The sequence below is a fragment of the Schistocerca americana genome, chromosome 9 (genome assembly GCF_021461395.2).
Source record: "Schistocerca americana isolate TAMUIC-IGC-003095 chromosome 9, iqSchAmer2.1, whole genome shotgun sequence".
Taxonomy (NCBI): domain Eukaryota; kingdom Metazoa; phylum Arthropoda; class Insecta; order Orthoptera; family Acrididae; genus Schistocerca; species Schistocerca americana.
Genome location: NC_060127.1, coordinates 94,764,864 through 94,791,764, shown reverse-complemented (window position 1 = coordinate 94,791,764; position 26,901 = coordinate 94,764,864). Strand labels below are relative to the sequence as shown.

Below are 26,901 nucleotides of genomic sequence, written 5' to 3'. Positions count from 1 at the left end.
TAATTTATGATATTTACTGAAATGCCTAATGAAACGATGAGAAACATTTCACAGCTATTGCCTTGCTAGTTAAGAAAAATGCCATATGGCTTGCTTTATGTATTTATTTACACATTTTGTTTAATATCAAGTTTCTAGCTGCACTGCAGCATTGGTTAAAATAAAATTTAATATATGTACTAATATAAATATTTTATACCTGCAGATCCAGTAAATAATTTTATGATCTATCCAAAAGAAATGAGGGAGCACAAAAAGACATTTCCCTTCACAGGAATTGCATAAATAATTTTTTTACAATTTGGTAACTTATCTACTAGCGTAAGTTTTTGTGATGCATCACTCTAATGTTAAGATGTGACATAGGTATTAGACATGGCCATTTTAGTGTAATATTTTTTCTGCTTGCGCTATGTCATGTTTAGGTATAAGTTGCTGCTGTTTGCCAGGCATAGTATTATTGAATTTGACTTTTGCTAATTTATGCTGCTAGCTTTGCCAATTTGCATTTTTTGCATTGCTGTTTGTGTTGATTTGTTATGTGATGCTGCATTGCCTCGTCCCTTAGTTTAGCATCTGAGCTCAGTAGATTTAAGTTAGCTTAAGAGTAGGTAGCCTCTAAGAGAATGAGTTTCGATGAATTGGAAGAAATGCATTGAGGAGTTATACAAAAAAAGGTACAGAAAACAGGTTTAGGTAGGATTTTCTTGGAAATAAATGTTGAGGTGAGAAATGTGTGAACATATAAATACAGAAAGCATGCTTAGATTGAATTTTTTTGGTGGAAACAAAGGATGAAATAAGAGGAAAGATATATGAAGTTTTGGGTTGGACTGCAGTACCAAATGTTACACTGAAAACGAACCCTGTCCTTTCCTATTGGTGTTATCCCACTATATGTTTGTGTACCCTTGTGTATTTGTGTTTTTCCTATCTTTATGTGTTTATCTGATAAGAATTGTAGAATTTTTCTAGTACTACGCTACATTCACTATGATGAGGAATACTGTTATCCTCAAATATAATTGGCATTAATAATATGTTATTTACCTTATAAATATGCTTACACATTATTTATTCTGTTTCGTTTTAATGCTCATGTGTGAAGTTGTTGTTTCCAAAGCTATTCTGATCTTTATGTAGGTACTTATAATTCCTGTAACACTGATGTATATGTTATTTCGATTCTTTTGTAAAGCCTGTATTACTACAAATGTTATCTGTATTGTTATGTTTTTAATGATGTATCATGTACCTTTGTTATTGTATTTTTATGTTACCAAATTGTAATTGTTGCCAGTTCTTCAAATTAAGTAACATTTCACTGCACACGTTTCTGTTGGTCATAGTACATGGACAATATGTGAGAAGTAGGGACTGATAGTGTTTGCACGTGTGTTCATGATTCAGCAAGGGACTGGATAACAGCATTGCTGGATCTAAGGACATTTCAAACAAATTTTTTTGTGAGTGCACGAGTGGTGGTTCATGGACTTGCTATATTGTCCACAAGACTCTTCGATGGTGATTGTGCACCTGCACAGTTCCAACAGATGGCTGCTGGCCATCTCTACAAGGACTACAGTGGGTCTACATCTTTGATGACCCATCAATACCATTATTTCTACAAGGACTGCAGTGGGTCTGCACCTCTGGTGGCCCACCAGTACCGTAATCTCTACCAGGACTACAGTGGGTCTGCTCTGTGATGACCTAACCACCAATATTCTTCAAAACGTCGACTGACTCTGCTGTGGGTTTACTCTGTTGTGGCCCATTACCTGTCTGCATGTCGAGTCAGCACTGTCTTTCCGTTGGAAGGACAACACTACTTCTTCAAGACTGCATGGAAATCCACTACATCTGTGTGCATTGTCTTTTACTGCTCAGACTTTGAGAAAAACACGACAATTTTAGTGTGATCAATGATCAGGACTATCTTTATGGACTGTGAGAAAATTTTAGCTTTTGACCAACATTTATCAATAAGTGTGTGCATCTGATTTCTTTGTTATTGTAATTGTGAAAAAAAAAATTTTAACAAATATGTATTGGGCAGTGCCCAAAAAAAATTTGTAAAATTTTTTGTGGGGAGCATGGGGGCTATGTAAGTAGGCTGTTTAGGTTTTTTTATTGGTAACGCCACCTCTGTATGAAAATCACTGGCTATGCTGTGTGCAGTCTGTGGCTGCTTTGCATTGTTGTAATACTCGCCATTGTAGTGTTAGGCAGCTGGCTGTGAACAGCGCGTAGCGTTGCGCAGTTGGAGGTGAGCCGCCAGCAGTGGTGGATGTGGGGAGAGAGATGGCGGAGGTTTGTAATTTGTCATGAACTGCTATATTTATATATGATGATATCAAGGTAAATACATTGTTCGTTCTCTATTAATATCTTTCATTTGCTAACTATCCCTATCAGTAGTTAGTGCCCTCCATAGTTTGAATCTTTTATTTAGCTGGCAGTAGTGGCGCTCGATGTATTGCAGTAGCTTGAGCAGCGAAGATTTTTGTGAGGTAAGTGATTTGTGAAAGGTATAGTTTAATGTTAGTCAGGGCCATTCTTTTGTAGGGAATTTTGAAAGTCAGATTGCGTTGCGCTAACAAAATATTGTGTGTCAGTTTAAGCACAGTCATGTAGAATTGTTGAAAGGGGACGTTTCAATATTACTTGTAATGGCTATAATTATTAGTTTGCAAATGAGGTAAATACTGATGTATTGTTGTTCAGTACACGTCTTCAGTCACGAACAGAAATATCAACACTTACAACCTTTACACCCTGTACATGCTGAAGCCTTATAATGGAGGAGATTTAATAACTTATGACACTAACTGCCCACTTCGCATTCACTATTAACAATACGTAATCACTGCACAGTCATACTGTTAAATACTCAAATAAACACTGTAAAAAGATAAACTTCGTTTGGGCGCATTTAGTCGAAAACATTTGGGATCTCAATTTATGCTCAAAAATGTTTCAAACGGCTCTGAGCACTATGGGACTTAACATCTGAGGTCATCATTCCCCTAGACTTAGAACTACTTAAACCTAACTGAACTAAGGACACCATACACGTCCATGCCCCAGGCAGGATTCGAACCTTAGACCGTAAAGGTCACGCGGTTCCGAACTGAAGCGCCTAGAACCGCTCGGTCACAAAGGCCGGCCCTCAATTTATTCATATGATAGCCGACGCACATCTATTTTTTTGTACGTCCATCCTTGTCATTGACAGGCTGCTGGAATTCGGCGGTTCACTTTCGTAATGATATGAGACACCCACAGGCGACTTTTCTATTTTATTTTAGTTTATTGCAGTATAGTATAATAACGCCAAAGCTCTGGCTGTAGGCGTTTAATTTATTACGCACATCTATTTTGTGACCAGCAATTTCTGATACTCACTGTTTCAGAACCTCTTGCTTACACTGACAATCGGTCAAATTACGATAGCTGCAGTGATTTCATTCTCCCTCGAAAAGAATATATGTTACAAATATTTAAAGCGATTTTAATAACAGTTGGTACAATGTTTAGAAATTCAATGAAAGTAGCTCAGCATCGAGAGAATTTGATAATCAAAAACAGAGAGAGATGAAAGATGTCTATTTCACTTTTGACATAGCAATAAAATAGTAGTGTTCAGAAGACAGGGACGTGCTGCCGTTATACCACGGGGAACCTGAAAGCTGGCCAAGTGCGAGGAGAACTAGCGCACTGAGGTTTTCACACAAACTTAATTAATCCATTTAGAAAATCGAGAATAACAACCATTTTCACCTTGTATCGACATAGATACTGACAAGATATTGATCCAGATAATTCCAGGACTATATCAAAATCTCTACAGTAGTTTCTCAGTACAAAAAGAAACGACTATTTAGAGAGAAGCTTTAATGAAACAATTTGTATTTTCTTATTAAACCATGGTTAAAACTTACATCTTATATTTGTATACAGTAGTGTTCGTCTGTTACGCTTTTGACGGAAGATGAATGCAGTGTACGGCCTAATGGCAAAAATATATTTTTTATGTTGGTTGGTTGGTTTGAGGGATGAAGGAACCAAACTACAAGGTCATCAGTCCCTTGATCCTGGCGCAAACAAGGCTCGGGGTAAAACAACTCCCGAAGTACGGTTGGGAAAGTAAAATGGGGAAAAGGAATCTGGAACCACACCTAAAAAGAAAACGAATGGCATGAACAAAAAATGGGGAAGACATACACCATAAGGAAAAGTAGAAAAAGACATTAAAACCATAGCGCAGATGGTCTGGGCTAGCTGATCACAAGAATATAAGAGGAAGAGCCAAGTTTCAGATTTTTTTTTTTTTTTTTTTTTTTGCTTTCTTGTACTGTGAAACCATGCTTTTGTCAAATTTCTTTTGATGAGTGAGTTTAGAGTATCAAAATATGTAACATAAATGATCGAATTTTCTGATTGCATTGACCTATAAGCTCAAATACCTTACACCGCCGAGGGGCCGCAGACATTAATATGTGATACAAGTTTGAAATTGATACGTCAACCGGTTTGAGAGAAGAAGGGGTATTAACAGACGAAGAGATGGACAGACAGAGAAACGGAGAGTTAAAAGGGGAAAAACAATTATTTTTTCTTATGAAATAATTAGAAATTAAGAGTTTTCGGATTTTTTCCTTTGCTTGTACTGCGAAACCTTACTTCTTGCCAAATTTCATGATTCTAATTCAACAGAATGACTTTTTCAGAATCAAAATATGTGACATAAATGGCCGGATCTTTTCATTACATTGACTTAGAAGGTTAAAATTCTTATACTGCCAAGGAACAAAGAACAATAGACTTTAGTACGTGACATAAATTTGAACTTGATACGTCTACACATTCCTCAGAAAATGGTTCTTAACACACCGACAGACAGACAGACAGACAGTTAAAAACTTCAAAAACAATATATTTTCGTGTTACATATTTACAAATTAACCGTTTCCTGAATTTTTTCCTTTCCTTCTACTGTGAAACCTTATTTCTTGCCAAATTTTATGATTCTAGGTCAACAGAAAGCACCCTATAGGTTTTGATCAGCGAGTTTTCCAGCATCAAAATAAATAAAATTAATGGCCGTATATTTTGGTTTCATTGCCTTAGAAGCTTAAAATTTACACCACCACGGGGTAATAGACTTTAGTGTGTGACATAAATTTGAACTTGTTTCGTCTGCCCGTTCCTAAGAAAAAGGGTTCTTAACAGTCGGACAGATAGGAAGAAAGACGAACAACACTTCCGTCCTATCAGGATTCCTTTTGTGCAGGCTGAGACACGCAACCCGAAAAATAATAATAAAAGTGTAAAACTATATGAAGAAGTGTGACAGAAGAGCTTGACTGAGGAACGGTACGAGACTGTTCTAGGCTAAGCCTTGAAACTCTCAGTAATAATAGAGCAATATTAGCGAAATTTCGGCCTCAATGCCCATCGTCAGTAGCATATGCCTTATCGGCAGACGACAAATGCGGCAGCTTGTTCACCTCCCACTGGGATGGTTGATCTACTGGCTGTTCTAGCCTAAGCCTTGAAAGTCACAATAACAATGAAGTGATACTGCTGTATTTTCGGCCTTGTTACTCATCGGCAGCAGCCTATGCCTAATTGTCAGATGAGGAGGGCGGTAGCTGTTGCACGTCCCTCTGGGGCGGTAGTTCTACAGGCTGTTCTAGTGTAAGCCTTGAAAGTCGCAATAATTATAAAACAGCCACACACCGTTGGGTGGCTTGCGGAGTATCAATGTAGATGTAGATGTATTGCTGAAGTTACGGCCTCGTTACTCATCGGCAGCAGCCTATGCCTTATTGCCAGATGGGGAGGGCGCAGCTGATCTAGCCTAAGCCTTGGGTGTCACAGTAATAATAAAGCAGTATTTCTGAAGTTTCGGCATCAGTACTCATCGTCAGGAGCTTATGCCTTATTGCCAGATGGGGAGGTCGGCAGCCGGTGGTCTCACTGATCTAGCCTAAGCCAAGGAAGTAGCAATAATAATAAAGCAGTATTCTGAAGTTTCGGCATCCCTACTCATCGACAGGAGCCCATGCCTTATAGCCAGATGGGGAGGGCGGCAGGCGGTGCAAGTCTCGCTAATCTAGCCTAAGCCATGGAAGTCACATTAATAATAAAACAGTATTGCTGAAGTTTCGGCATCCCTACTCATCGTCAACAGCCTATGCCTTATTGCCAGATGGGGATGGCGGCAGCTGATCTAGCCTAAGCCTTGGAAGTCGCAGTAATAATAAAGCAGTATTTCTGAAGTTTCGGCATCCCTACTCATCGTCAGGAGCCTATGCCTTATTGCCAGACGGAGAGGGCGGCAGCCGGTGCAAGTCTCGATAATCTAGCCTAAGCCATGGAAGTCGCAATAATAATAAAGCAGTATATCTGAAGTTTCGGGGTCAATACTCATCGTCAGGTGCGTATGGCTTATTGCCAGATGGGGAGGGCAGCAGCTGGTGCAAGTCTCGCTGATCTAGCCTAAGTCTTCGGTGTCACTGTAATAATAAAGCAGTATTTCTGAAGTTTCGGCATCAGTACTCATCGTCAGGAGCCTACGCCTTACTGCCAGATGGGGAGTGCGGCGGCCCGCTGGGACGGCGGTTCGACATCGCGTGACCGTAATCCGCGTCGCGCCCCAGTGTTTTTTGCACGTTTCTCCCGTTGCCGCAGGCCGTAGGAATGAGTGATATATCCTTGCGGGCGAATTGGCGCGACGGTCTCGCCTTTCACCCCGTCCTGTGCCGTGGCGCGGTGTCCAGCTCTGTGAAAGGATACGGCGCGCTCGTCCGGTCTCGCGAAACTCTGGCCGGTATATATAGCCACGCCGGGCCGCTCGCAAACATCAGTCCGCCACCACCAGTGACAGCAACACCTTACCTCACAGCCAACATGAAGGTCCTGGTGAGTAAACAACCGCGAAATTCTAGCGTTCTCATAGGTTGTGGTGTACCTGCCGACCAGTATCGGACAGGCAAATTCATTGTCCTGTACCGTACTATCTAACATATATGGGTATAGATGCCAACAAAAGTAGCTGCAATTCTTCAGGATATTTAGACTGATTAGTGACTGACTTGTCCCAGGATACGGCAGGTTGTTTGAGACACATTTCTCGACTATCACAGATAGCCTATTTTGTCCCCGGGTGATCATCTTGGGACCAATTCTACTAATGCTACACGTTGCCCGTTGCGGATATACATTAATGTAGCGTTAGAAATTTCACAAATGATTACTTACCTAGCCGGCCGTTGTGGCCGAGCGGTTCTAGGCGCTTCAGTCCGGAGCCGCGCTGCTGCTACGGTCGCAGGCTCGAATCCTGCCTCGGGCATGGATGTGGGCGATGTCCTTAGGTTACTTGGGTTTAACCCTTCATTAGACACTTTTTTTAGAAGTAAAAATATTTTATTTTGTATTTCAAATTTTCAAGGATGTCAGGACAAATGTTGAAAAAATAAGATGTTTTTGATTCAGAAAAAAATTTATTTTTATTCAGTTTGCATTTATGCAAAAGTGTGGGAAACTTATCACATACACTCATAAGTGACACTTTGCACATATGCAAAACCGTGTGAAGTTTTCCACACAAAAACTTTTTGCATTCACGTGTTCTTCCATTCAACTACTAACAATCACCGCCGAAAGAGAGCAATGTCATCCTGACTTACAATGCTACTCACAGCAACACACACTGTCGCGTCATATACTCAGTAGCGCATTCTAGTGGCAGAATCTTATCAGTTACCGTCATAATACAACACAGCACATCAGCAAAGCAGTTTCAAGCGTTAAGCTTCAACAACAACGGCGAAAAGAGGGTTGAAACTTTGCTTTGCACATCTGCAAAGCAACGCAGTGAAAGGTTAAGTACTTCTAAGTTCTAGGGGACTGATGACCTCAGATGTTAAGTCCCACAGTGCTCAGGGCCATTTGAACCATGTTATTACTTACGTACGAGGAAGAAGCAAAATACGTAGCCTTATCTGCTACAGACTGTCTCTCCTATAGTTCGTCGGGGGCATTTTCTCTGGTGTTTCTGCAGATATTTGCAATTCCGTTTTTCCTGCTTGTGGCTAGTGTCAGCCCAAACAAATTCTGCTTATCACGTCTTCCATACGACACCCAGATTGGACGGAATGAGTCGGTTTGTTTCCCGTTTCAAACTAAATTATTTTTGAAACGAAATCTTGCCTGCCCATTCGAGCGCTACTAGATTAATCTAGTGCGATGTTCCTTTTACCGAAATGTATTAACAGGAACAGCAAAACACGAAGAATAATCAGTACTTCAGCAGAGTCTGAACAAGACGCTCCTGCGTGGCTGTAGCATTACCGTAGCTGCTGGAGTAATGATTATTCTTCATGTTTTACTGCCCCTGTTAAGACTTATCGATATAACAAATGCAGCAAAAGATTAATTTTGAACTACACTCTCGAATGGCACTTAAAATTCCACTTCAAAAATCGTTTCGTGTGTATTGCGAAACAAACCAACGCCTTCCTCCATCGACGCTGGACGTCGCATGAAAGAAGCGATGATCACTATTTCTTTGGGCTCTCTCCAGCTGCATGTTGCAAAAACAAAATTGTACATATCTGCCGAAACAACACAGATAATGACGCTGACACTTCTCAGGAGAGACAACCTGTGTAAGTTACAACTAATTAGCTGCAAATGGGCGAAAATGCACCAGTAATTTCCTCTTGGTCCTGTGACTACTTACAAATACATTCAAGTCCCTTAAATAGGTAATACTTCAACATCTAGGGATATGAAATGCAAGAAAGTCTAGCTGTGGTTGAATCAAATGGCAGGATTTGGTTTATAAGGAAACTAGAAAGCTGTTGAAACTTCCTGGCAGGTTAAAACTGTGTGCGGGATCAAGACTCGAACTCGGGACCTTTACCTTTCGCGGCCATGTGCTCTACCATCTGAGCTACCTAAGCACGTCTCCCGCCCCGTCCTCACAGCTTTACTTCTGCCAGTACACCATCTCCTACGTTCCAAACTTCATTGAAGCTATTTCGTAGGAGAGCTTCTGTAAAGTTTGGAAAGTAAGAGACGCGGTACTGGCAGAAGTAAAGCTGTCAGGATGGGGCATGAGTCGTGCTCGGGTAGCTCAGATGGTAGAGCACTTGGCCGCGAAAGGCAAACGTCCCGAGTTCGAGTCTCAGCCCAGCACACAGTTTTAAACTGCTAGGAAGTTTCATATCAGCGCACACTCCGCTGCAGAGTGAAAATCTCATTATAGAAAGCTGTTGTTAGCATATTAAAACAGATATCTTATTGCTGACTTCTCTCACGGAGAATAAGATTTTTTTATGATAGTCAACAGTAGATGGTAATTATATGTAAATAAGGGCTTGTTGAACAGCAGATTGGTTTCGTCACTAGGCCGACGCTGAAATGTAAGTTTTCCAAAAATGTCGTGTCTGGTAAAAGAAATATCAACGAATTTTGAAGATTGAACCTTTAAAGAGGGAAGTTACATGTAGAAAGAAAGGTCACGGGAATGGTTTTTGGTTCATACCCATCAATTGAGATACTCGGAATAGCTGTGCTGACAGACAGAGCAATTAAGACAGCACCTACCACCACCGAATTTTCTAGACTTATGTTTGGCTGATGCACCTAGAAATATCGAGGAGGCTAGCAATATCCCTCTGAAGTATATATTAATTAGATATGTCAGAGAGGCATACAATCTGTCAGTCCTCCTAATTCATTGGCCGATGTAGCAGAAAGTATATGTAACATGAGGAAAAATGAAAAGTATCCTCTTCCATGCACTTCACAGAGATTTGAAGGATGTAGATGCAAGGGTGACAAGTGCAAGAGAACTACATGGAGAGCATATGTGGTCTTAAGAAGTGCGTTTTCTTCGAGGAATAGACTCCCAATGTTAAAAGTTTTGACTTTTTTTTCATGGAACGTGGCACTATTTGGATGCGATCTGTTTTCAATGCTTCAACTTATATTTCGAAGGAAGAGACTGGAGGCAAAGACAGACACTGAATTGTGAACCGGCTATAAATTTTTTGTTGCCGAGTGTTACATTTTGTTTGTATTAGATCCCAATGTTCAGTAGACAACAATGTCATTAGAGATTGAACACTACTTCGTGCAGACACAATCGGGGAATAGGTTTCCCCAATGTCTCGTTAACTGAAACGCAGTGGTATTCACTTGCAGTGATAAGCACAGCCCACGAAAATCCTAAGCTTGATAGGTATTAGTCTTTAAAATAGCGCTGAAAAGGATATTTTTATATTGCCGTTTCTAATCCGAGCACTTCGTTCTTCGTCTTCCGTTCTAATTTTCCGCCCTGTCCACGTGATATATTACCCTCTCTAACGTTTCTCAGAATTTAGGACATCCATCACCATTTTACAATGTCGAACGGATATTCTAGGTTCACAAATCCTACGAACATGTGTCTGTATTTCTTGGTCTTATTTCCTTTATCTACCATAAAGGCAAAAAAGCGTTACCTAACAGTTCCCCAATCTTCTGGTCGATTCTTCCGTGAATCGTTCGCTGTCAGCAGCTTGGATGCATAAGCTGCCAAGTATGAGTCCAGATTTCTCTCGTTTTGCTATTTCAGCCATTTCTGAGACGCCTGGAGTGTCAACAATAGAACGCTCCTTAGTACACGCCGTCGTCTCACATTATTGCACATGCGGCGTTATTCAGGGAAAAGTACCGTGCGATTTCTTTACATCAAAGTGAGTTCTGCATACGAGTCCGTACCACAGAAAGCGAAATAGATACGCAGACATCACTCAAGGGAAAGCAACGCCCTCTCAAGTAATATGTAGTCTGGGTTTGGTACTTTTGATGTGTGCAGTCTTGGTACAGAGCTTCCTTGGAATACTGTCATCGATTCAGAGCATCTGTACCGAATACACATTCATGCGATGAAAGGGCGTTATTCAGAGTAAGCGTTACATAACTGTTTTGAAACACAGCACTAGACTCACTGCAGGTTATATAAACTCATGCAGTCGCTGAGTTGCCGTAATACTAGTACCGTAGCAACAGTAAACACTTGCTTCAGTGAGAGTAACTGGTGTTGACTGGGCGAAATAAAAGCAGACGAAGAGTGGACGATGTCTGTACGCTCCCTCCCGCTATACGAGGCGTATTCGAAAAGTGAGGTCCGATTAGGAGCGAAATGGTAACCACTGTGAAAATCTGATGGAGCTTCGCACAGATGTGTTGGGCAGTGTCTTTAGTGTGCCTGCCGATAGCTTCACGTCGCTCTTTTCAGTTCAGAGCGCCAAGTGATCGGGTAGAAATGCCTAAGACAACAGTGTCTCCCACGAAGTATGTGGATCTGGTGAGAGATTTCGGCTGAAGTTATGCAGCCCACATAACATAAATGTCAAGCGTTTCTTTCTTCAAGACAATTTTCAGCCGCATTCTGTAGGGGCAATGAAAACGCTCCTGCAGCGTTTTCGATGGGAACTGTTTGGTTACCCACAATACTGCCCTTAATTGGCTCGGTTGTTCATCTACATATTCCTGAGAAAGAAGGGACCAGTGGGAGTGAAGAGATAGACAGGGACGAAGTACAAAGGGATCCTATAAGGGTTCACTTTTTATCGGCTAAGATACGGATACGTAATGGTCTGACACTCTACTTCTTGAAACTTCCTGGCAGATTAAAGCTGTGTGCCGGACCGAGACTCGAACTCGGGACGTTTGCCTTTCGCGGGCAAGTGCTCTACCAACTGAGCTACCGAAGCACGACTCACGCCCGCTACTCACAGCTATTGCGGAGACATGGCTTAGCCACAACCTGGGGGATGTTTCCAGAATAAGATTTTCACTCTGCAGCGGAGTGTGCGCTGATATGAAACTTCCTGGCAGATTAAAACTGTGTGCCCGACCGAGACTCGAACTCGGGACCTTTGCCTTTCGCGGGCAAGTGCTCAACTTCTTGTAGCCCTTGAATGGTGACTTTTACTCGCGATTCTATGGGCATCCTGAGGTCTCAGCTACGATTGGTTTCTGCACCTTAAACCATTTTACCGACAGCGGTATATGAAGTAGCCAATCGTGCCCTTGCGCATTTCTGTCTCTTTGTGACTTTTGAAGTTGACTGCGCCTTATGCAGCAGAAAGCATTGCTTTGCTGTTTCGTTCAGAAGCGCCGAAGCGTTGCCTTTGACACGTCTTTACACGACGCAGTATCACTCTTGTGTAGTTTCCGCATGTAACGGGTGTATGCACCAAAAATAGATGAAGAGTTTGTAGATGCTGCTAAAATATGAGTTTAGAAGATTTCTATCGAATTGCAGGGCAACAGTGAGTGATTAATCGGTTTATCTGAGGATGATGCGCGTAATCACACACGATACCACGAGACAAATCCGTATAGTGATAGTCGGTCAGTAGCCGTTCTTAACGCTACCGTCCACTGGTAGACTGAGGTAACAAAAGTCATGCGATGCCTCGTAACATCGTGCCAGACCTCCTGTTGTCCTGCATAGAGTAGCAACTCTCTGCGACATGGACTTAATAGGTCGTTGGAAGTCCACTGCAGAAATATTGACTCATGCTACCTCTACAGCCGTCCATAATTGCGGAAGTGTTGCCGGTGCAGGGTTTGTCCACGAACTGACCTCTCAATTATGTTCCGTAAATGTTCGATGGCATTCATGTCGTGAGCTCTGGGTGGGCAAATTGCCCAGAATATTCTTCGAACGAATCACGAAGGGCCAGCCGGTGAGGCCGCGTGGTTCTAAGGCGCTTCAGTCGGGAACCGCGTGACCGCAAGTTCGAATCCTGCCTCGGGCATGGATGTGTGTGATGTCCTTAGGTTAGTTAGGTTTAAGTAGTTCTAAGTTCTAGGGGACTGATGACCACAGATGTTAAGTCCCATAGTGCTCAGAGCCATTTGAACGAATCACGAACAATCGTGGCCCTGTGACATGGTGCACTGTCATCCATAAAAATTCCGTCGTTGTTTGGGGAGATGAAGTCCATTAATAGCTGCAACATGTCTCCTAGTAGCGGAACATAAAACATTTCCAGTGAACTGTCGGTTCTGTTGAACTACAGGAGCCAGTCCATTCCATGTAAACACAGCCCACTCAATTATGGAGCCACAGCCAGCTTGTACAGAGCCTTGTTGACAACTTGGGCTCATGGGGGGTTTCCACACTGTAACCCATCAGCACTTACCAACTGATGTCGGAACTCATCTGACCAGGCTCTGCAGCAGTGTAAAGTCCAACTGATATGGTCACCAGCCCAGAGGCACTGCAGACATGCTGTTAACAAAGGCATTCGCGTCGGTCGTCTGCTGCCATACCAAATTTCGCCACACTGTCCTAATGGAGACTTCCGTAGTACGTCCCACATTGATTTCTGCACTGATGCTTGTCTGTTAGCACTGACAACGCTACACAGACGCCGCTGCTCTCCGTCGTTAAGTGAATGCCATCGGTCACTGCATTGTCCGTGGTGAGAGGTAACCCCAGAAATGTGATATTCTCCGTGCGCTATTGACCCTGTGGATAACGGGATACTGAATTACCCAACGATTTACGAAATGGATTGTCCGATGCGTCTAGCTGTAACTATCTTTCCACGTTTAAAGTCTGTTAATTCCCCGTCGTGCGGTCACAATCACGTCGGAAACCTTTTCACATGCGTCACCAGAGTACAAATGACTAATGTAGTGCCGTTTCATACCTTTGGCCGTCTGTATATCTGTAGCTATCCCATGACTTTTGTCACATCAGTGTATAATGCTATAGTTTAATTTGGAAAAGCAATAATTCATAAGCAAAAATCAGTCTGATAGTGGAACTGAATTCAGGCTTTAATATGCGGACGGTTTGGTCTAGTCATTGTGAGTAAGTGTGCTGAGTACCAAGTCAATAAAGGAAGTAAATGTAAAACAGCCTTTTTCACTTAATGTTGAGCGTCTTTGACATCTGTATCGAAAAGACACAAGTTTTCATTTTAAGCAACACTGTCTGGTTCCTTATGAATCGTGTGTCGTCTATTAACCATCCCTTAAACATATCCCATAGCCGCAAAGGCAATCGTTGCAATGGAGAAAGAACAACATAGGAGGGCTCTTTGGAAAGTAAGGCCCCACCGGTCACAAAATGAAAACAGCAGTGAAAATCAATTTTATTTTACTCGCTACAGTTAGCTACACCTTCCAGCTACCTCTCTAAATAATCGCCGCTCTTAGACATTTGTCGTTCACAGAAAGCACCCGCCTGTGCTTTCTGCCAATTCTGAACACTGGTCTGATTTTCGTTGTTTGTGCCAAAATGTTGTTATCGTAGCCAGCGGTTCATGTGAGCAGAGACGAACAACCAAGCCAATTAAAGGCAGTATTGTGGGTGACCAAACATTCCCATCGAAAACGGTGCAGGAGCGTCTTCATTGCCCGTACAGAATGCAGCTGAACATTGTCTTGAAGAAAGAAACGCAAGACATTTATGTTTTGTGGACTGCATAGCTTCAGCCGAAATCTCTCACCACATCCACATACTTGGCGGGAGACACTGTTGTTTTAGGCATTTCTGTGTGATCACTTTGCGCTCTGAACTGAATCGAGAGACGTGAAACGAATCGACAGGCACACTAAAGACACTGCCCAACACATCTGTGCGAAGCTCCATCGGATTTACATAGGGACTTCCTTCACTTGGCGGTCTGAAAAATATACACTTGTAACTCAATGCAGTTAAAAGGTATGGCCATTAATGCCACATATTTCAATACTAACAAACTCACTCATCAAAATCTACTGCGTACTTCCCGTTGACCTAGAATATTAAATTTGACAAGAAGCAATGTTTCATAGTTCAGGTAAAGGAAAAAATCCGAAAACTGTCAATTTTTATGTGTATAATATAAAATTTTATTGGCAATTCTTGTTCATCTGTCTCTCCATGTTAAGACCCCTCATTCTCAGGAACGGCTAGAAGTACTGTGAATTTTTGTCGGGAAGTAAGGTCAATGGGCCCTCGGCTGTGTGAAAAATGAGGTTCTAAGTCAATGGAATCGAAAGATACGGCCATATATGTCACATATTTGGTTACTCGTAAACTCACTCCTAAAAATCTATAGATGCAGTATGTAAATACATATCGGGCGCGGCGGTCTAGCGATACAGCGCGCGCCTGGAAACTGAGAGGTCGCGGGATCGAATCACCGTCGGACGACTGATTTTTCGTTTTAACCCGGCCTTCACCTCTCAACGATGTGAGGAGTCGCGAGAAACAACACGTGGTTCGGGTACCACGTTAAACTGTGAGACCTCTTTGACCAGTTGATTAACTGGGGTAGGCTAGGGATACGCAAGTCGCCGAAGTGGTTCAAATTTCAAATGGCTCTGAGCACTATGAGACTTAACACCTGAGGTCATCAGTCCCCTAGAACCTAGAAATACTTAAACCTAACTAACCTAAAGACATCACACACATCCATGTCCGAGGCAGGGTTCGAACCTGCGACCACAGCGGTCGCGCGGTTCCAGACTGAAGCGCCTAGAACCGCTCGGCTACAGCGGCCGGCCGCCGAAGTGGTGTCCGACAGAAAGACTTATACCAGCTGACTGAACCACACGAAATTATTATCTATAGCGGTAGTTAAGTTTTTACGGAACCCTCAGTCCACAATTCCTACTCCCGCCTGTCCACATTTACTTTCGTATCATCAGTAACCTGATTACGACCGCTACGGTCGCAGGTTCGAATCCTGCCTCGGGCATGGATGTGTGTGATGTCCTTAGGTTAGTTAGGTTTAAGTAGTTCTAAGTTCTAGGGGAGTAATGGAGTAATGACCTCAGAAGTCCCAAAGTGCTCAGAGCCATTTGAACCATAACCTGATTAGTTTCATACTTCCTCTCTTGTACCAACCCCCATCGTCTCAGGGTAGCACTTACATCCAACACTCTCGAGGTTTTGTAGGAAACATTACAGTCTGTCTTCCTGTACAGTTCCCTCTGATACCACGGAAGTTGTTCCCTGATGTCTTAACACACATTCTGTCAACCTGTCCATTCTTAATGTTTTGCGCATTTAATTTAGTTGCAACAGGGTCCAAAGCCGTAATAAAATTCTTGAAAGAAATAAGGTTCCTGGATAAGCTGTTTTCCTCTCCCCCACAGTTCTACACCTCCTGAATTCCTACGACTGCGCTTTCTTTTCTGCACACGTCAGTAAGAAACATCAGAATTGCTACAATTCTGTTCTTCTCCGTTTTTCTGGCCACAGAAAGTTAAAACGTGTGGGTGCAGCAGTGTTAATCATAGACTTCTTTAGCAAAATAGTGTCAAACGTTTTCGTGTATTAATGAAAAAGTTTCTGTGCTTGTGCGGAAAATTCCGTTCGAGACCGCAAGCGAAGCAGTAAAAGCGATTAAAAAAATAATAAATTTTTTTAATTCTGAACGAAATTCTTTTGGGTATTAGGCGCAGCACTGAACCAACTACGGAAATTGTCGAGGTTTCGATCACCTTTTCAGCGGTCCTCATCAGGGCGGTTAAAATACAATGCACAAGCTTTGATACATAGGGCATCCGCCACTGAGGGAAATGATAATTAATTTAGAGAGATCCGCTTCAGTTGTACAGGATATTTATTCAAATAAATATCACAGCTGAAGCTGATCTCTCTAAATTAATTAAATTACAGTGGTGGAATGCGGATTAAGAGCACGATTATCCCTAATAAGTTTCTCACGTGTCGTTCACCGCTGACAATTTTCTGTGTAGTTTATTCACGTCCACTTCGTTCTCTATCAGGGTACACTTACGGATCGGATAAATTCTTAAATATCCGTGTGTGGTTCGTTGATTCAGCGCCTCAAGTATAAATGCTCCGACTAAGCGCCTTCAGAAAAATGCGGACGCATGCCCTGGCCGTAAGAAGCCAGCTGTGCAGACTCTGGAAATATGGAGCTGCTTCCAGCGCTCATAAAACAGAAACCACTTTCTAAACCAACGGGCAAGTCCCAGGGAAAACAACGGAAGTCGAGGTAATAACCAATCCCTATCCCCCATCCCCCTTCTTATTACGCTATAGTCCTGTCCTCCTCTCCCCCCCCCCCCCCCCCCACCTCCCCCTACTCAACCGTCGGCCGCTGTCACAGGAAAGCAAACAGCTGACGGTGACGTAAGAGCGAGCTACTTGCCTTGGGCTGTCTGCAGAGTTACCAGGCCATCCGCATTTCCGTCTTCCTTGAAATCGGTCAGCAGAGTGACTTGCGCCACGTTTAAAAGTTACCAATTTACTTTATTTTTTATTTTTATACATTTACCGAACGTCACTCCAGATTTGTGGCTAGGTTCGGGACTTCCTTCCAAATGAAACTCGGCAGATCGTCTTAACAGAACGAAATCGACGGATTTAAAAGTAATTTCGGGGCTACCTTAACGGAGTATTACAGGGATGCTATTGCTTACAATATACAGGGCGATTCCGTAATGAGAAACTTTCAGAGATGACAGAGAATGCTGAATGTATCAATTTGAGGTAAGAGAACCTGGTCTGGAAACGACTGGTTAGGAAGTTAAAAGCGAAAATAGTTCTTATATCTCTGGCAGTGTTAAACATCTACTGGTACTGTTGTTGTTAAACATCTGTCAAAGCAGTAAATAGACCAAAAAAGAAAAAAAAAGTGTAGTAAACATGGGCTCTAAAATGCATACCTGAAGATCTATGAGCATTTGTTCATCTTAGCTACTGTGAAACACATCTCTACTTCTGATCAAATGAACGTAGCTTTTAAACCGCGCATTTTAGAGTGCATATTTACTGAGCTTTTTTTCTTGTTTTGGTTCACACTACCTCCTCCAAAAATTTGGGAATCAAAGTTATTGCCGTAGAAAAGATGTGTTTCACAGTATCGAAAACGAACAACTGCTCATAGCTCTTATAGTACGTATTTTAGAGCTGATACTTACTAGATAGATTTTTTTTGTTTCATATTATCCGCCTATGAATGTTGTGTGTCCTAAAATCTTAGCACGACGTACCGCTGTCATAGGAAGACCGGCGGAAGATGGAGATTGGTGCACAGGCTTGAACCTGAATTGAATGTAAATAATGAAGGTATTGAGCTTAATTAGGCGAAAATATCAAAGACTGATTGATTACACTTTTGATGACAAGTCACTTTAAACTGTAACAAAGATAAAATATTTCGCAGTAACAAGCTGGTGCGACTCAAAATGAAACTACCACATGAAACAGATAAAAGGGAAGGTAGACACCAGGCTGAGATTTATTGGATGAAAAGGAAATGAAATACATCTCTGAAATAAGTGGTTCATGAAACGCATGTTTGACCGATTCTTGACTGTTACTCAGCAACCTGTGACCACTACCAAATAAGACTAATAGGAAAGGACATCTCTAAAATTGGCAATCGCAGAGGTTGGAAAGGAAAAAAACAGGTACAAGGAAGGTAAATGCGAAGAAACCGTGAGTAACAGAAGAAATACTTCAGTTGATCAATGAAGGAAGAAAATACAATAATGTTCAGGGACATTCAGGAATACAGAAATACAGCTTACTTATGAATGAAATGAATAAAAAGTGCAGGGAAGCTAACGCGAAATGGCTGCATGGAAAACGTGAAGAAATCGAAAAATAAATTATTGTTGGAAGGACGGACTAAGATGGAATTAACTGCAAGGATGGTATTATTAAAAGTGCAATGGGAATTCCACTCTTAAATTCAGAGGAGAGATAGGATATGTGAAAAGAGTACGTTGAAGGCCTCTATGAGGGGGAGAGCATGTCTGAAGATGAAACTTCCTGGCAGATTAAAACTGTGTGCCGGACCGAGACTCGAACTCGGGACCTTTGCCTTTCGCGGGCAAGTGCTCTACCAACTGAGCTGCCCAGCTTTACTTCTGCCAGTACATCATCTCCTACCTTCCAAACTTTACAGAAGCTCTCCTCCGAAACTTGCAGAACTAGCACTCCTGAAAGAAAGGAGTTGGTAGAGTGCTTGCCCGCGAAAGGCAAAGGTCCCGAGTTCGAGTCTCGGTCCGGCACACAGTTTTAATCTGCCAGGAAGTTTCATATCAGCGCACACTCCGCTGCAGAGTGAAAATCGGCAGCTTGTTGAGCATGAGCGAATCGGCAGCTTCTATTCCGGAGTAGCGTTTTCGGACAGCGAGACGATCATTCTGATCGGCAGTTCTTTTCTGGCCGTTTCTTGCTGTCGAAACCGAGTCACGTGGAGCTGCTGGCTGGGGAAAGCCCGTAGCCCGCTGGACTGATATCACTCGTAGCCATCCTCTGTGTTTGAGGAGCACAGGAAATAGCACGCTACCCCCATAGCAACCTTTACCTCGAATTGTTCAATGGAATCCCAGAGTGTGGCTTCGGGACCCACCTGAGAATCGAAATACTTAGGGGAAGACTAGCACCAGAATCCAGCCGTTAGTCATCCTGAAGAGAAAAGCTGCAAAGTGTGTCGAAACGTCGCTATTGTAGTTATTGTTAAAGAGTCTCATACTCAAAATAGTTTTATGGGAATGCAGGTATTCTCAACCAGTTTCACTGACCAAACCGTGTCGGGTTATGAGACGAGTCGTTGTGTGGTATTGTCGCAGCGTTTCGACGAATTTCGTACTCGTCATCTTCAGGGGGCGTCACCACTTCACTTGAAGATGACGTGTAGGAACTCGTGGAAACGTTGCGAGATCGCTGTGCCACGACTTGGCTAATAACCCACCAAGAAAATGATTTTGTCAAATTGACTCTTGCCTTGGAATGCTACGAACTTATACATATGCTTTCCTGGACATATAACTGAGCTACCAACAACTTTGCCTTTGTTCCCAGGCTATTGTAGTGCTGGCTCTGGCCACCGTGGCGTTTGCTGAGGAGGAGAAGAAGCAGGAGAAGCGAGGCCTGCTGGGTCTGGGATACGGAGGCTACGGAGGATATGGAGGATACGGAGGATACGGAGGCTACGGAGGCTACGGACACGGCCTGGCCCTGGCTGCCGCCCCCGCAGCCATCGCTGCCCCCGCCATCGCTCACGCCCCCGCTGTCGCCGTCGCCCCCGCCCCCGCAGTGGCTGTCGCCCCTGCCATTGCCCATGCCCCCGCTGCCGTCTCCACCGTCTCACAGGTACGTACCCCGCACCGTCTACCACTAGCTCCTAAGTTTCGATGCTCGTGGGCACCACTCTACCGGGTATTCCAGACATACAGGGTGATACAAAGTGACATGGCACATCAGGCATACAACAAGAATCAGTAACTGGGGGTCGCAAACACCACGAGAGTACGCTACGGTCACAATAGGGTGTTGCTGTAGAAACACGGGCGGAGAGCACGGAGACCGTCCCCATTCACGCCGTCAAAGTATTGGCACTAACATGGCTACCTATACGTACCGCCAAATGGCTGAGCTGCATCTGACTTATCTCTGCGAAATATCACGATAGAAAGCTGCAGTGTCACACATTCTTCGTCACCCCGCATTGCCGATTGTGCGAAACCGGCTCGTTCCACGCGCACAAGCCGGACGCTGGTCACCAACAGACATCACCGACAGTTGACAAAGGAAGAAAGCGTTCTGGAAAAGGTGCAGCGTACGCCGTCAACAAGTACACGAGTTGCATCCCGCGCTACTGATATCCTCCAACCCTACATCTGGTGCATTATGCATGACGAAGGGCTGCACCCATTTTATTTCAAGTGCACCCAGACATTGCAACCAGTGTATGGGATTTGTGCGGCGGTTTCTGCAGAAATCCACTGCAGACCGAAGCTTCACAGTGAATGTCCTCTTCATCGGTGCGGCTGCATTGTCACTCGTGGATGTGATGAAACATCACGACCTCCATACGTAGGCAGATTTGAGCCCACTGCTAACACATACTCATGCCTCAGAACGCTAATTTACCCTTAACGTATGGACTGGCATCGTCGGAGATGTGTATTGGGGCGGTATATTCTCCCGGACCGTGTTCCAACGAGAGGTTCTGAATGATGTTCTCATGTTTTTTCGTCGACGCATTCGATTTCAGCACGATGGAGCGCCGCGGACTGCAGCAGAGAAGTAAGGGCACATCTGCAGGCAACCTTTGCCGGCCGCTGAACAAGTTGCGGTGGCCCAGTCCCATGACCATCAAGATCACCCGATCTGTCCCCAGTCGATTCGTTCCTGTGTGTGTGTGTGCGTGTGTGTGTTTGGGGGGGGGGTTATGTGTATGAAACACCTGTTACCTGTTACATCGCCGGAGGATCTAGTGGGCGGAATTGTTGCAACAGCAGGATGTCTTCGAGATACACCAGGTATCCTTGTGAGGGTGCACCGTTCAATGCAGCGTCGATGTCAGTCGTGTCTCGATGGATCTGAGCAAAACTCTGATGACCTGCTGTATTGGGCGAGCATTTGTAGCATATGAGTAAACAACTGCAACGCTATGTAATAGTTCTGGATGGCCTTTGTGATCCCATTTTCCTATGTGACTAACTATCCTTGTATGCTCGATGTGCTCTGCCAGTTCGTAAACATTTTCTTACCATCTCACTTGCCCGGCACGCCACCAGGCAACAATGAATGTTGCAGCGGGCAGTGGTCATAACGTTTTGATTATTAAAATACACATTGTTTCAAAATGAATGTACAGATTTTAATGCTTTGTAGCGTTCACTATATTGAATTTACAACTATAACCAATACATCAAATGAAAAAGTATTCAAACAGTTTGTCTTACAAGAGTTGGATGTGAGCACCTATAGTCAGTCACACATCGAGTCAACGGACGGATTCTTACCAAAGCTTGATCATTGTGTCTAGAGTAATTGTTGCAACAATGCTGTTTCTAGAGTTGGGTAGATAATCTGGCACATAAACATCATCCTTTATGGAGTCCCCCCCCCCCCTCCCCAAAAAACAATTAAACTCGCATGGCCTCAGACCTAGTGTGAACGTGGAGATCATTAAAAGCACGTTGTCATTCTGCCCGCCATTTGCTACCAATCCAGCGGTCGGGTATAACGTCCTTTAGTCAGTGGCATAGTAAGTTACGCCAGCGAAGTGGAGCACGACCTTGCTGCCAAATAAAATTCCGTGATTCAACTCCTTCCAACTAACGAAAGAGCCCATCGAGATAAGAAACATCAGTTGCAGTTGCTTTACCGAGGAAGAAAGGCCCATGAACTTGCCACTGGGATATGCATCGAGAAAAATTCAATTTAGAGCAGTCTCGTTGCAACTATTTAATACCATGGGGATTTTATGCCACACATTTTATGTTCACATTTTCCCTTAAGTGAAGTGTCAGTTCATCACTGAAGACGACACGGTCCAGAAAGTCTTCATCCTAATGCAGCAACATTTCGTTTGCAAAGTTGGCATTTAAACTGCAGTCTGTAGGCTTTAGAGCTTGTAACAACTACAAACGATAGTGATGTTGACCACACAGCCGTGAGTGGAATTGCTAATTCACGACTACCATTACGAACTGATTTCTTGCGGCTACAGGTCAATGACTCTCACTCGTTCAAGACGTTCTGCAGTCACTATTGGTAATATGCGTAAAGGTCAACAAAACTGTTCCAGTTGCTCATTTATTTGAAGTATTATGTATAATTTTAATCTCAATGTAATAAATCTTGAAACACATATATTCATTTTGAAATGCCATGTATTTCATAGCGTCAGATCTATCTATCGGATCCCGCTCCAGCTACTGCCGGGTCTGGGTGCTGACGAGTCCTCTCCACTTGGCTCGGTCCTCCCACCACTTTAATTCCTCCACTTGCTGCCAGATTACACCTCTCTTCCTACAGATATTCTCACTCCCATTTTCCACCGTGATCTTGGGCGCCCTCTAGGTCTTTTCCCATCCATCTTTAGTTCTTCCATAATTTTGGGGAGTCTCTGCTCATACATCCTCTTAACATGCCCGTACCATCTTAATTCTTTTTTTCAATTTCTTCTCTCATACTTTCTTGTTTAAGGTCCTTTCTGATATCTACGTTCCTTACTCCGTCCATTCTTGCTTTTCCCTTAACTGCTCTGACAAATTTAATTTCTCTTGCTTGCAGTCTGCTCCAGTCCCTTTCTGTCACTGTCCATTTTTATCCTCCATAGCCGACAATAGGGGAGTAGTAACTCTTATAAATAAGGAGTTTTGCTTTTTCTGAAACTTCCAAATCAGGTGTTTTATTGTTTGGTGCAAATTGCCTCCATTCTGTAACCTCCTATTAATCTCGTTGGTTATTCTTCCATCACTAGATATTTACTCCCTAAATAAGTAAAACTGTCTACCACTTTGAGGGGTTCTCCATTCAAAGTAATATCTCCGTTCATCCCTTTGTCTCTTCCAAATACCATTACTTCACTCTTATCTTTATTTATTTTTAATCCATACCTTTTCATTATTTCCTTCCACGCATCAAGTAATTGTACATCTACCTCTTTATCGCCCCATATTACCATATCATCTGCAAAAATCATCTTTTTGTCTTTTTCTTTTACTACATCTTTAACTGCCCTCCATCACAACATTAAAAGTGCAGGAGATAGAATACTTCCTTGTTTAAGTCCTTGTCTTATTTCGAAGTATTCAGAGTTCCCCAATGATGTTCTAATTCTAAAATTGTGTCCTTTGTACATTGTCTTTATTATATTAATGTATCCGTCTTCTATATCTTTTTTCTTCATTTTCGTCAGTAGATATAAATCATATTTAACTTTACGCTTAATCAGGATTACTTTTCTGAACAGTCAGCTGGTGTCACTGTGCCAATTATGCTCTACGATCTTATGGTACTCTTGTAAGAACTATTTTTTGTGCAGCGCACAGTTTGCATCCAACCCTGCTATAATTGGTGTCGCTCTGTTTGTGGTTTCAGGTGAGCTACGGCACCACCCACTACGCCCCCGCCGTGGCTAAGGTGGCCGTCGCCGCCCCCGCGGTCGCCGCCCCCGTGGCAGTCGCCGCCCCCGCCATCGCTGCCGCCCCCGCCATCGGACTGGGATACGGCCACGGGCTGGGCCTGGGATACGGACACGGACTGGGTCTGGGATACGCCGCCGCCCCCGCCATCAGCCTGGGATACGGAGGATACGGACACGGTCTGGGATATGGTGGTTACGGATACGGACACCATTAGGGCCCTACGGTGCGCCAACACCATGACACGGCTTCCATAGCCACGAACATCGCCAAGCACCATTGCTCATCACTGATCCCATCGAAACTGCACCTCACCCTCGAATTTCATGTGACACCACCAGAAAGTCAATAAAAACATTACTGTGATTAATCATCAAATTTTGGGTTTACATTTCTTTCCTAACCCACCATTTCTTTCCTAACCCACCCTGTTGTCCTGCAACGGCTCCTGCATATTGTTCAAAGGACCACAGTCATCAGATCAACATCTAAATCCAGATATCCAGTCATCATTCAGCGTCAGTAAAGAGAGGGTGAGTTAAGAAGTCTGGAACATATTATTCACACACTGTCAGCCAGGGAGCTGTGGCCAAAGAACTACAACACCTACAAACTGTTACTCAAACTGAAAAACTGGATTTCTATCCGCATCCAGTAACGCCTGTGGGCTATGGTCGACACGGCGGCCGGTCAGTATCATTGGGCCTTCATGGCCTATTCGAGTGGAGTTTAGTTTAGTTTATTAGAAGTGTGGCGAAATAACATCTACAAGTCCTCTACTACAAACTTTACGAATGACAAATAAATTAGACGGGTACAAAAGAATTATCAATTTAAAAAACCAAAATTTCACAAATTTTAGGAAAAAAGATTTTAAAAAAAATTTCTGTGTAATAATCCCAGCTGCAAATAGTCACGCTTGATAACTACACTACTGGCCATTAAAATTGCTACACCAAGAAGAAATGCAGATGATAAACGGGTATTCATTGGACAAATATGTTATACTAGAACTGATAAGTGATAACATTTTCATGCAATTTGGGTGCATAGAGGATGAGAAATCAGTACCCAGAACAACCACCTCTGGCCGAAATAACGGTCTTGATACACCTGGGCATTGAGTCAAACAGGATGTCGTGTACAGCTACAGCAGCCTGTGCAGCTTCAACAGGATACCACAGCTCATCAAGAGTAGTGGCTGGCGGATTGTGACGATCCAGTTGCTCGGTCCCCATTGACCATACGTTTTCAGTTGGTGAGAGATCTGGAGAATGTGCTGGCCAGGGCAGCAGTCGCACATTTTCTGTATCCAGAAAGGCCTGTACAGGACCTGCAACATGCGGTCGTGCATTATCCTGCTGAAATGTACGGTTTCACAGTGATCGAATGAAGGGTAGAGCCACAGGTCGTAACACATCTGAAATGTAACTTCCGCTGTTCAAAGTGCCGTCAATGCGAACAAAAAGTGACCGAGACGTGTAACCAATGGCACCGCATACCATCACGCCGAGTGATACGCTAATATGGCGATGACGAATACACGCTTCCAATGTGTGTTCACCGCGATGTCGCCAAACACGAATGCCACCATCATGATGCTGTAAACAGAACATGGATTCATCCCAAAAAAGACGTTTTGCCATTCGTGTACCCAGGTTCGTCGTCGAGTACACCATCGCAGGCGCTCCTGCTGTGATACAGCGTCAAGGGTAACCGCAGACATGGTCCCCGAGCTGATAGTCCATGCTGCTGCAAACGTCATCGAACTGTTCGTACAGATGGTTGTTGTCTTGCAAACGTCCCCATCTGTTGACTCAGGGATCGAGACGTGGCTGCACGATCAGTTACAGCTATGAGGATAAGATGCCTGTCATCTCGACTGCTAGTGATACAAGGCCGTTGGGATCCTGCACGGCGTTCCGTATTACCCTCCTGAACCCACCGATTCCATATTCTGCTAACAGTCATTGGATCTCGACCCCCATTGACCATACGTTTTCGGTTGGTGAGAGATCTGGAGATACGATCAACCGCAATCACGGTAGGCTACAATACGACCTTTATCAAAGTCGGAAACGTGATGGTACACATTTCTCCTCCTTACACGAGGCATCATAACAACGTTTCACCAGGCAACGCACACCAAGACACGCTCGACACGCTGCTGTCTCTGAGTTTGCATCCGAGACGCCCAAATGACTTTGTGCATGGAGGATTGCGCACTGCTGGTAAAGCTCTTTAACAAGAAAGGTGACTGTGCGGCACGAGCCCTATAGGAGTTGCGTGTTACGCCGTTTTTGGCCCTAGGACAATCAAAAACTGATGACTTTTGCTTTCTATGCCGTTTTTTGGCCTTTGGACAACTAAAAATCGATTTTTCCCATCCGATGTGGATGCCGTGGTGGGTAGGCTTCATTCGCAGTCGATCCCATTTACGTTAAGCCTCTTACAGCGCCATCTATTGGTAAAATTTTAGTTGACTTTTTTGTTGTTTCGTGTAATTTCTCCCTACGTCAGTAATATGCTGTTCAAATTTGGCGTCATTCTGAAGTGGTTCTCTTCCTACAGCGTTTCGAAACTGGAACTTTAATTATGACCACCCTGTATATAATTAACACCTTCCTGCGGAATTTTGACGTTCCATTGACTTCTGTTCCATTCTGTGACATCCAGTGTTAATCGATCTGTATCCGGTAGGATGTGAGTTAGCAATGGTCTTGTACGGCGGTGTAATTCTTGTTACACTCTCTCATTGTAGCCTGGCTCACAGACGTGGCAGAATGCTGTACTTTAAGACCGAAAATAACAACGTTTGTGGGAGATATTCTGAGCGAGGAAGAACCTAAAAATACAAAAAATGGTTCAAATGGCTCTGAGCACTATGGAACATCTATGGCCATCAGTCCCCTAGAACTTAGAACTACTTAAACCTAACTAACCTAAGGACATCACACAACA

General features: G+C 43.5%; 1 protein-coding gene across 1 annotated transcript; it reads left to right on the top strand.

Moving 5' to 3' along the window:
- The first annotated feature begins 6,766 nt into the window (after positions 1-6,766).
- On the top strand, positions 6,767-24,318 carry LOC124551271 (cuticle protein 64-like). The gene is made up of 3 exons (XM_047126271.1): positions 6,767-6,930; positions 19,862-20,152; positions 23,897-24,318. Exons 1-3 carry the CDS (start codon positions 6,919-6,921, stop codon positions 24,155-24,157), a joined length of 564 nt encoding a protein of 187 aa, XP_046982227.1. The 5' UTR covers positions 6,767-6,918; the 3' UTR covers positions 24,158-24,318.
- The last annotated feature ends 2,583 nt before the right edge of the window (positions 24,319-26,901 follow it).

Coding starts and splice junctions, on each gene's coding strand:
- LOC124551271 (XM_047126271.1), top strand. Junction 20,153..23,896: donor CCGTCTCCACCGTCTCACAG/GTACGTACCCCG, acceptor TTGTGGTTTCAG/GTGAGCTACGGCACCACCCA.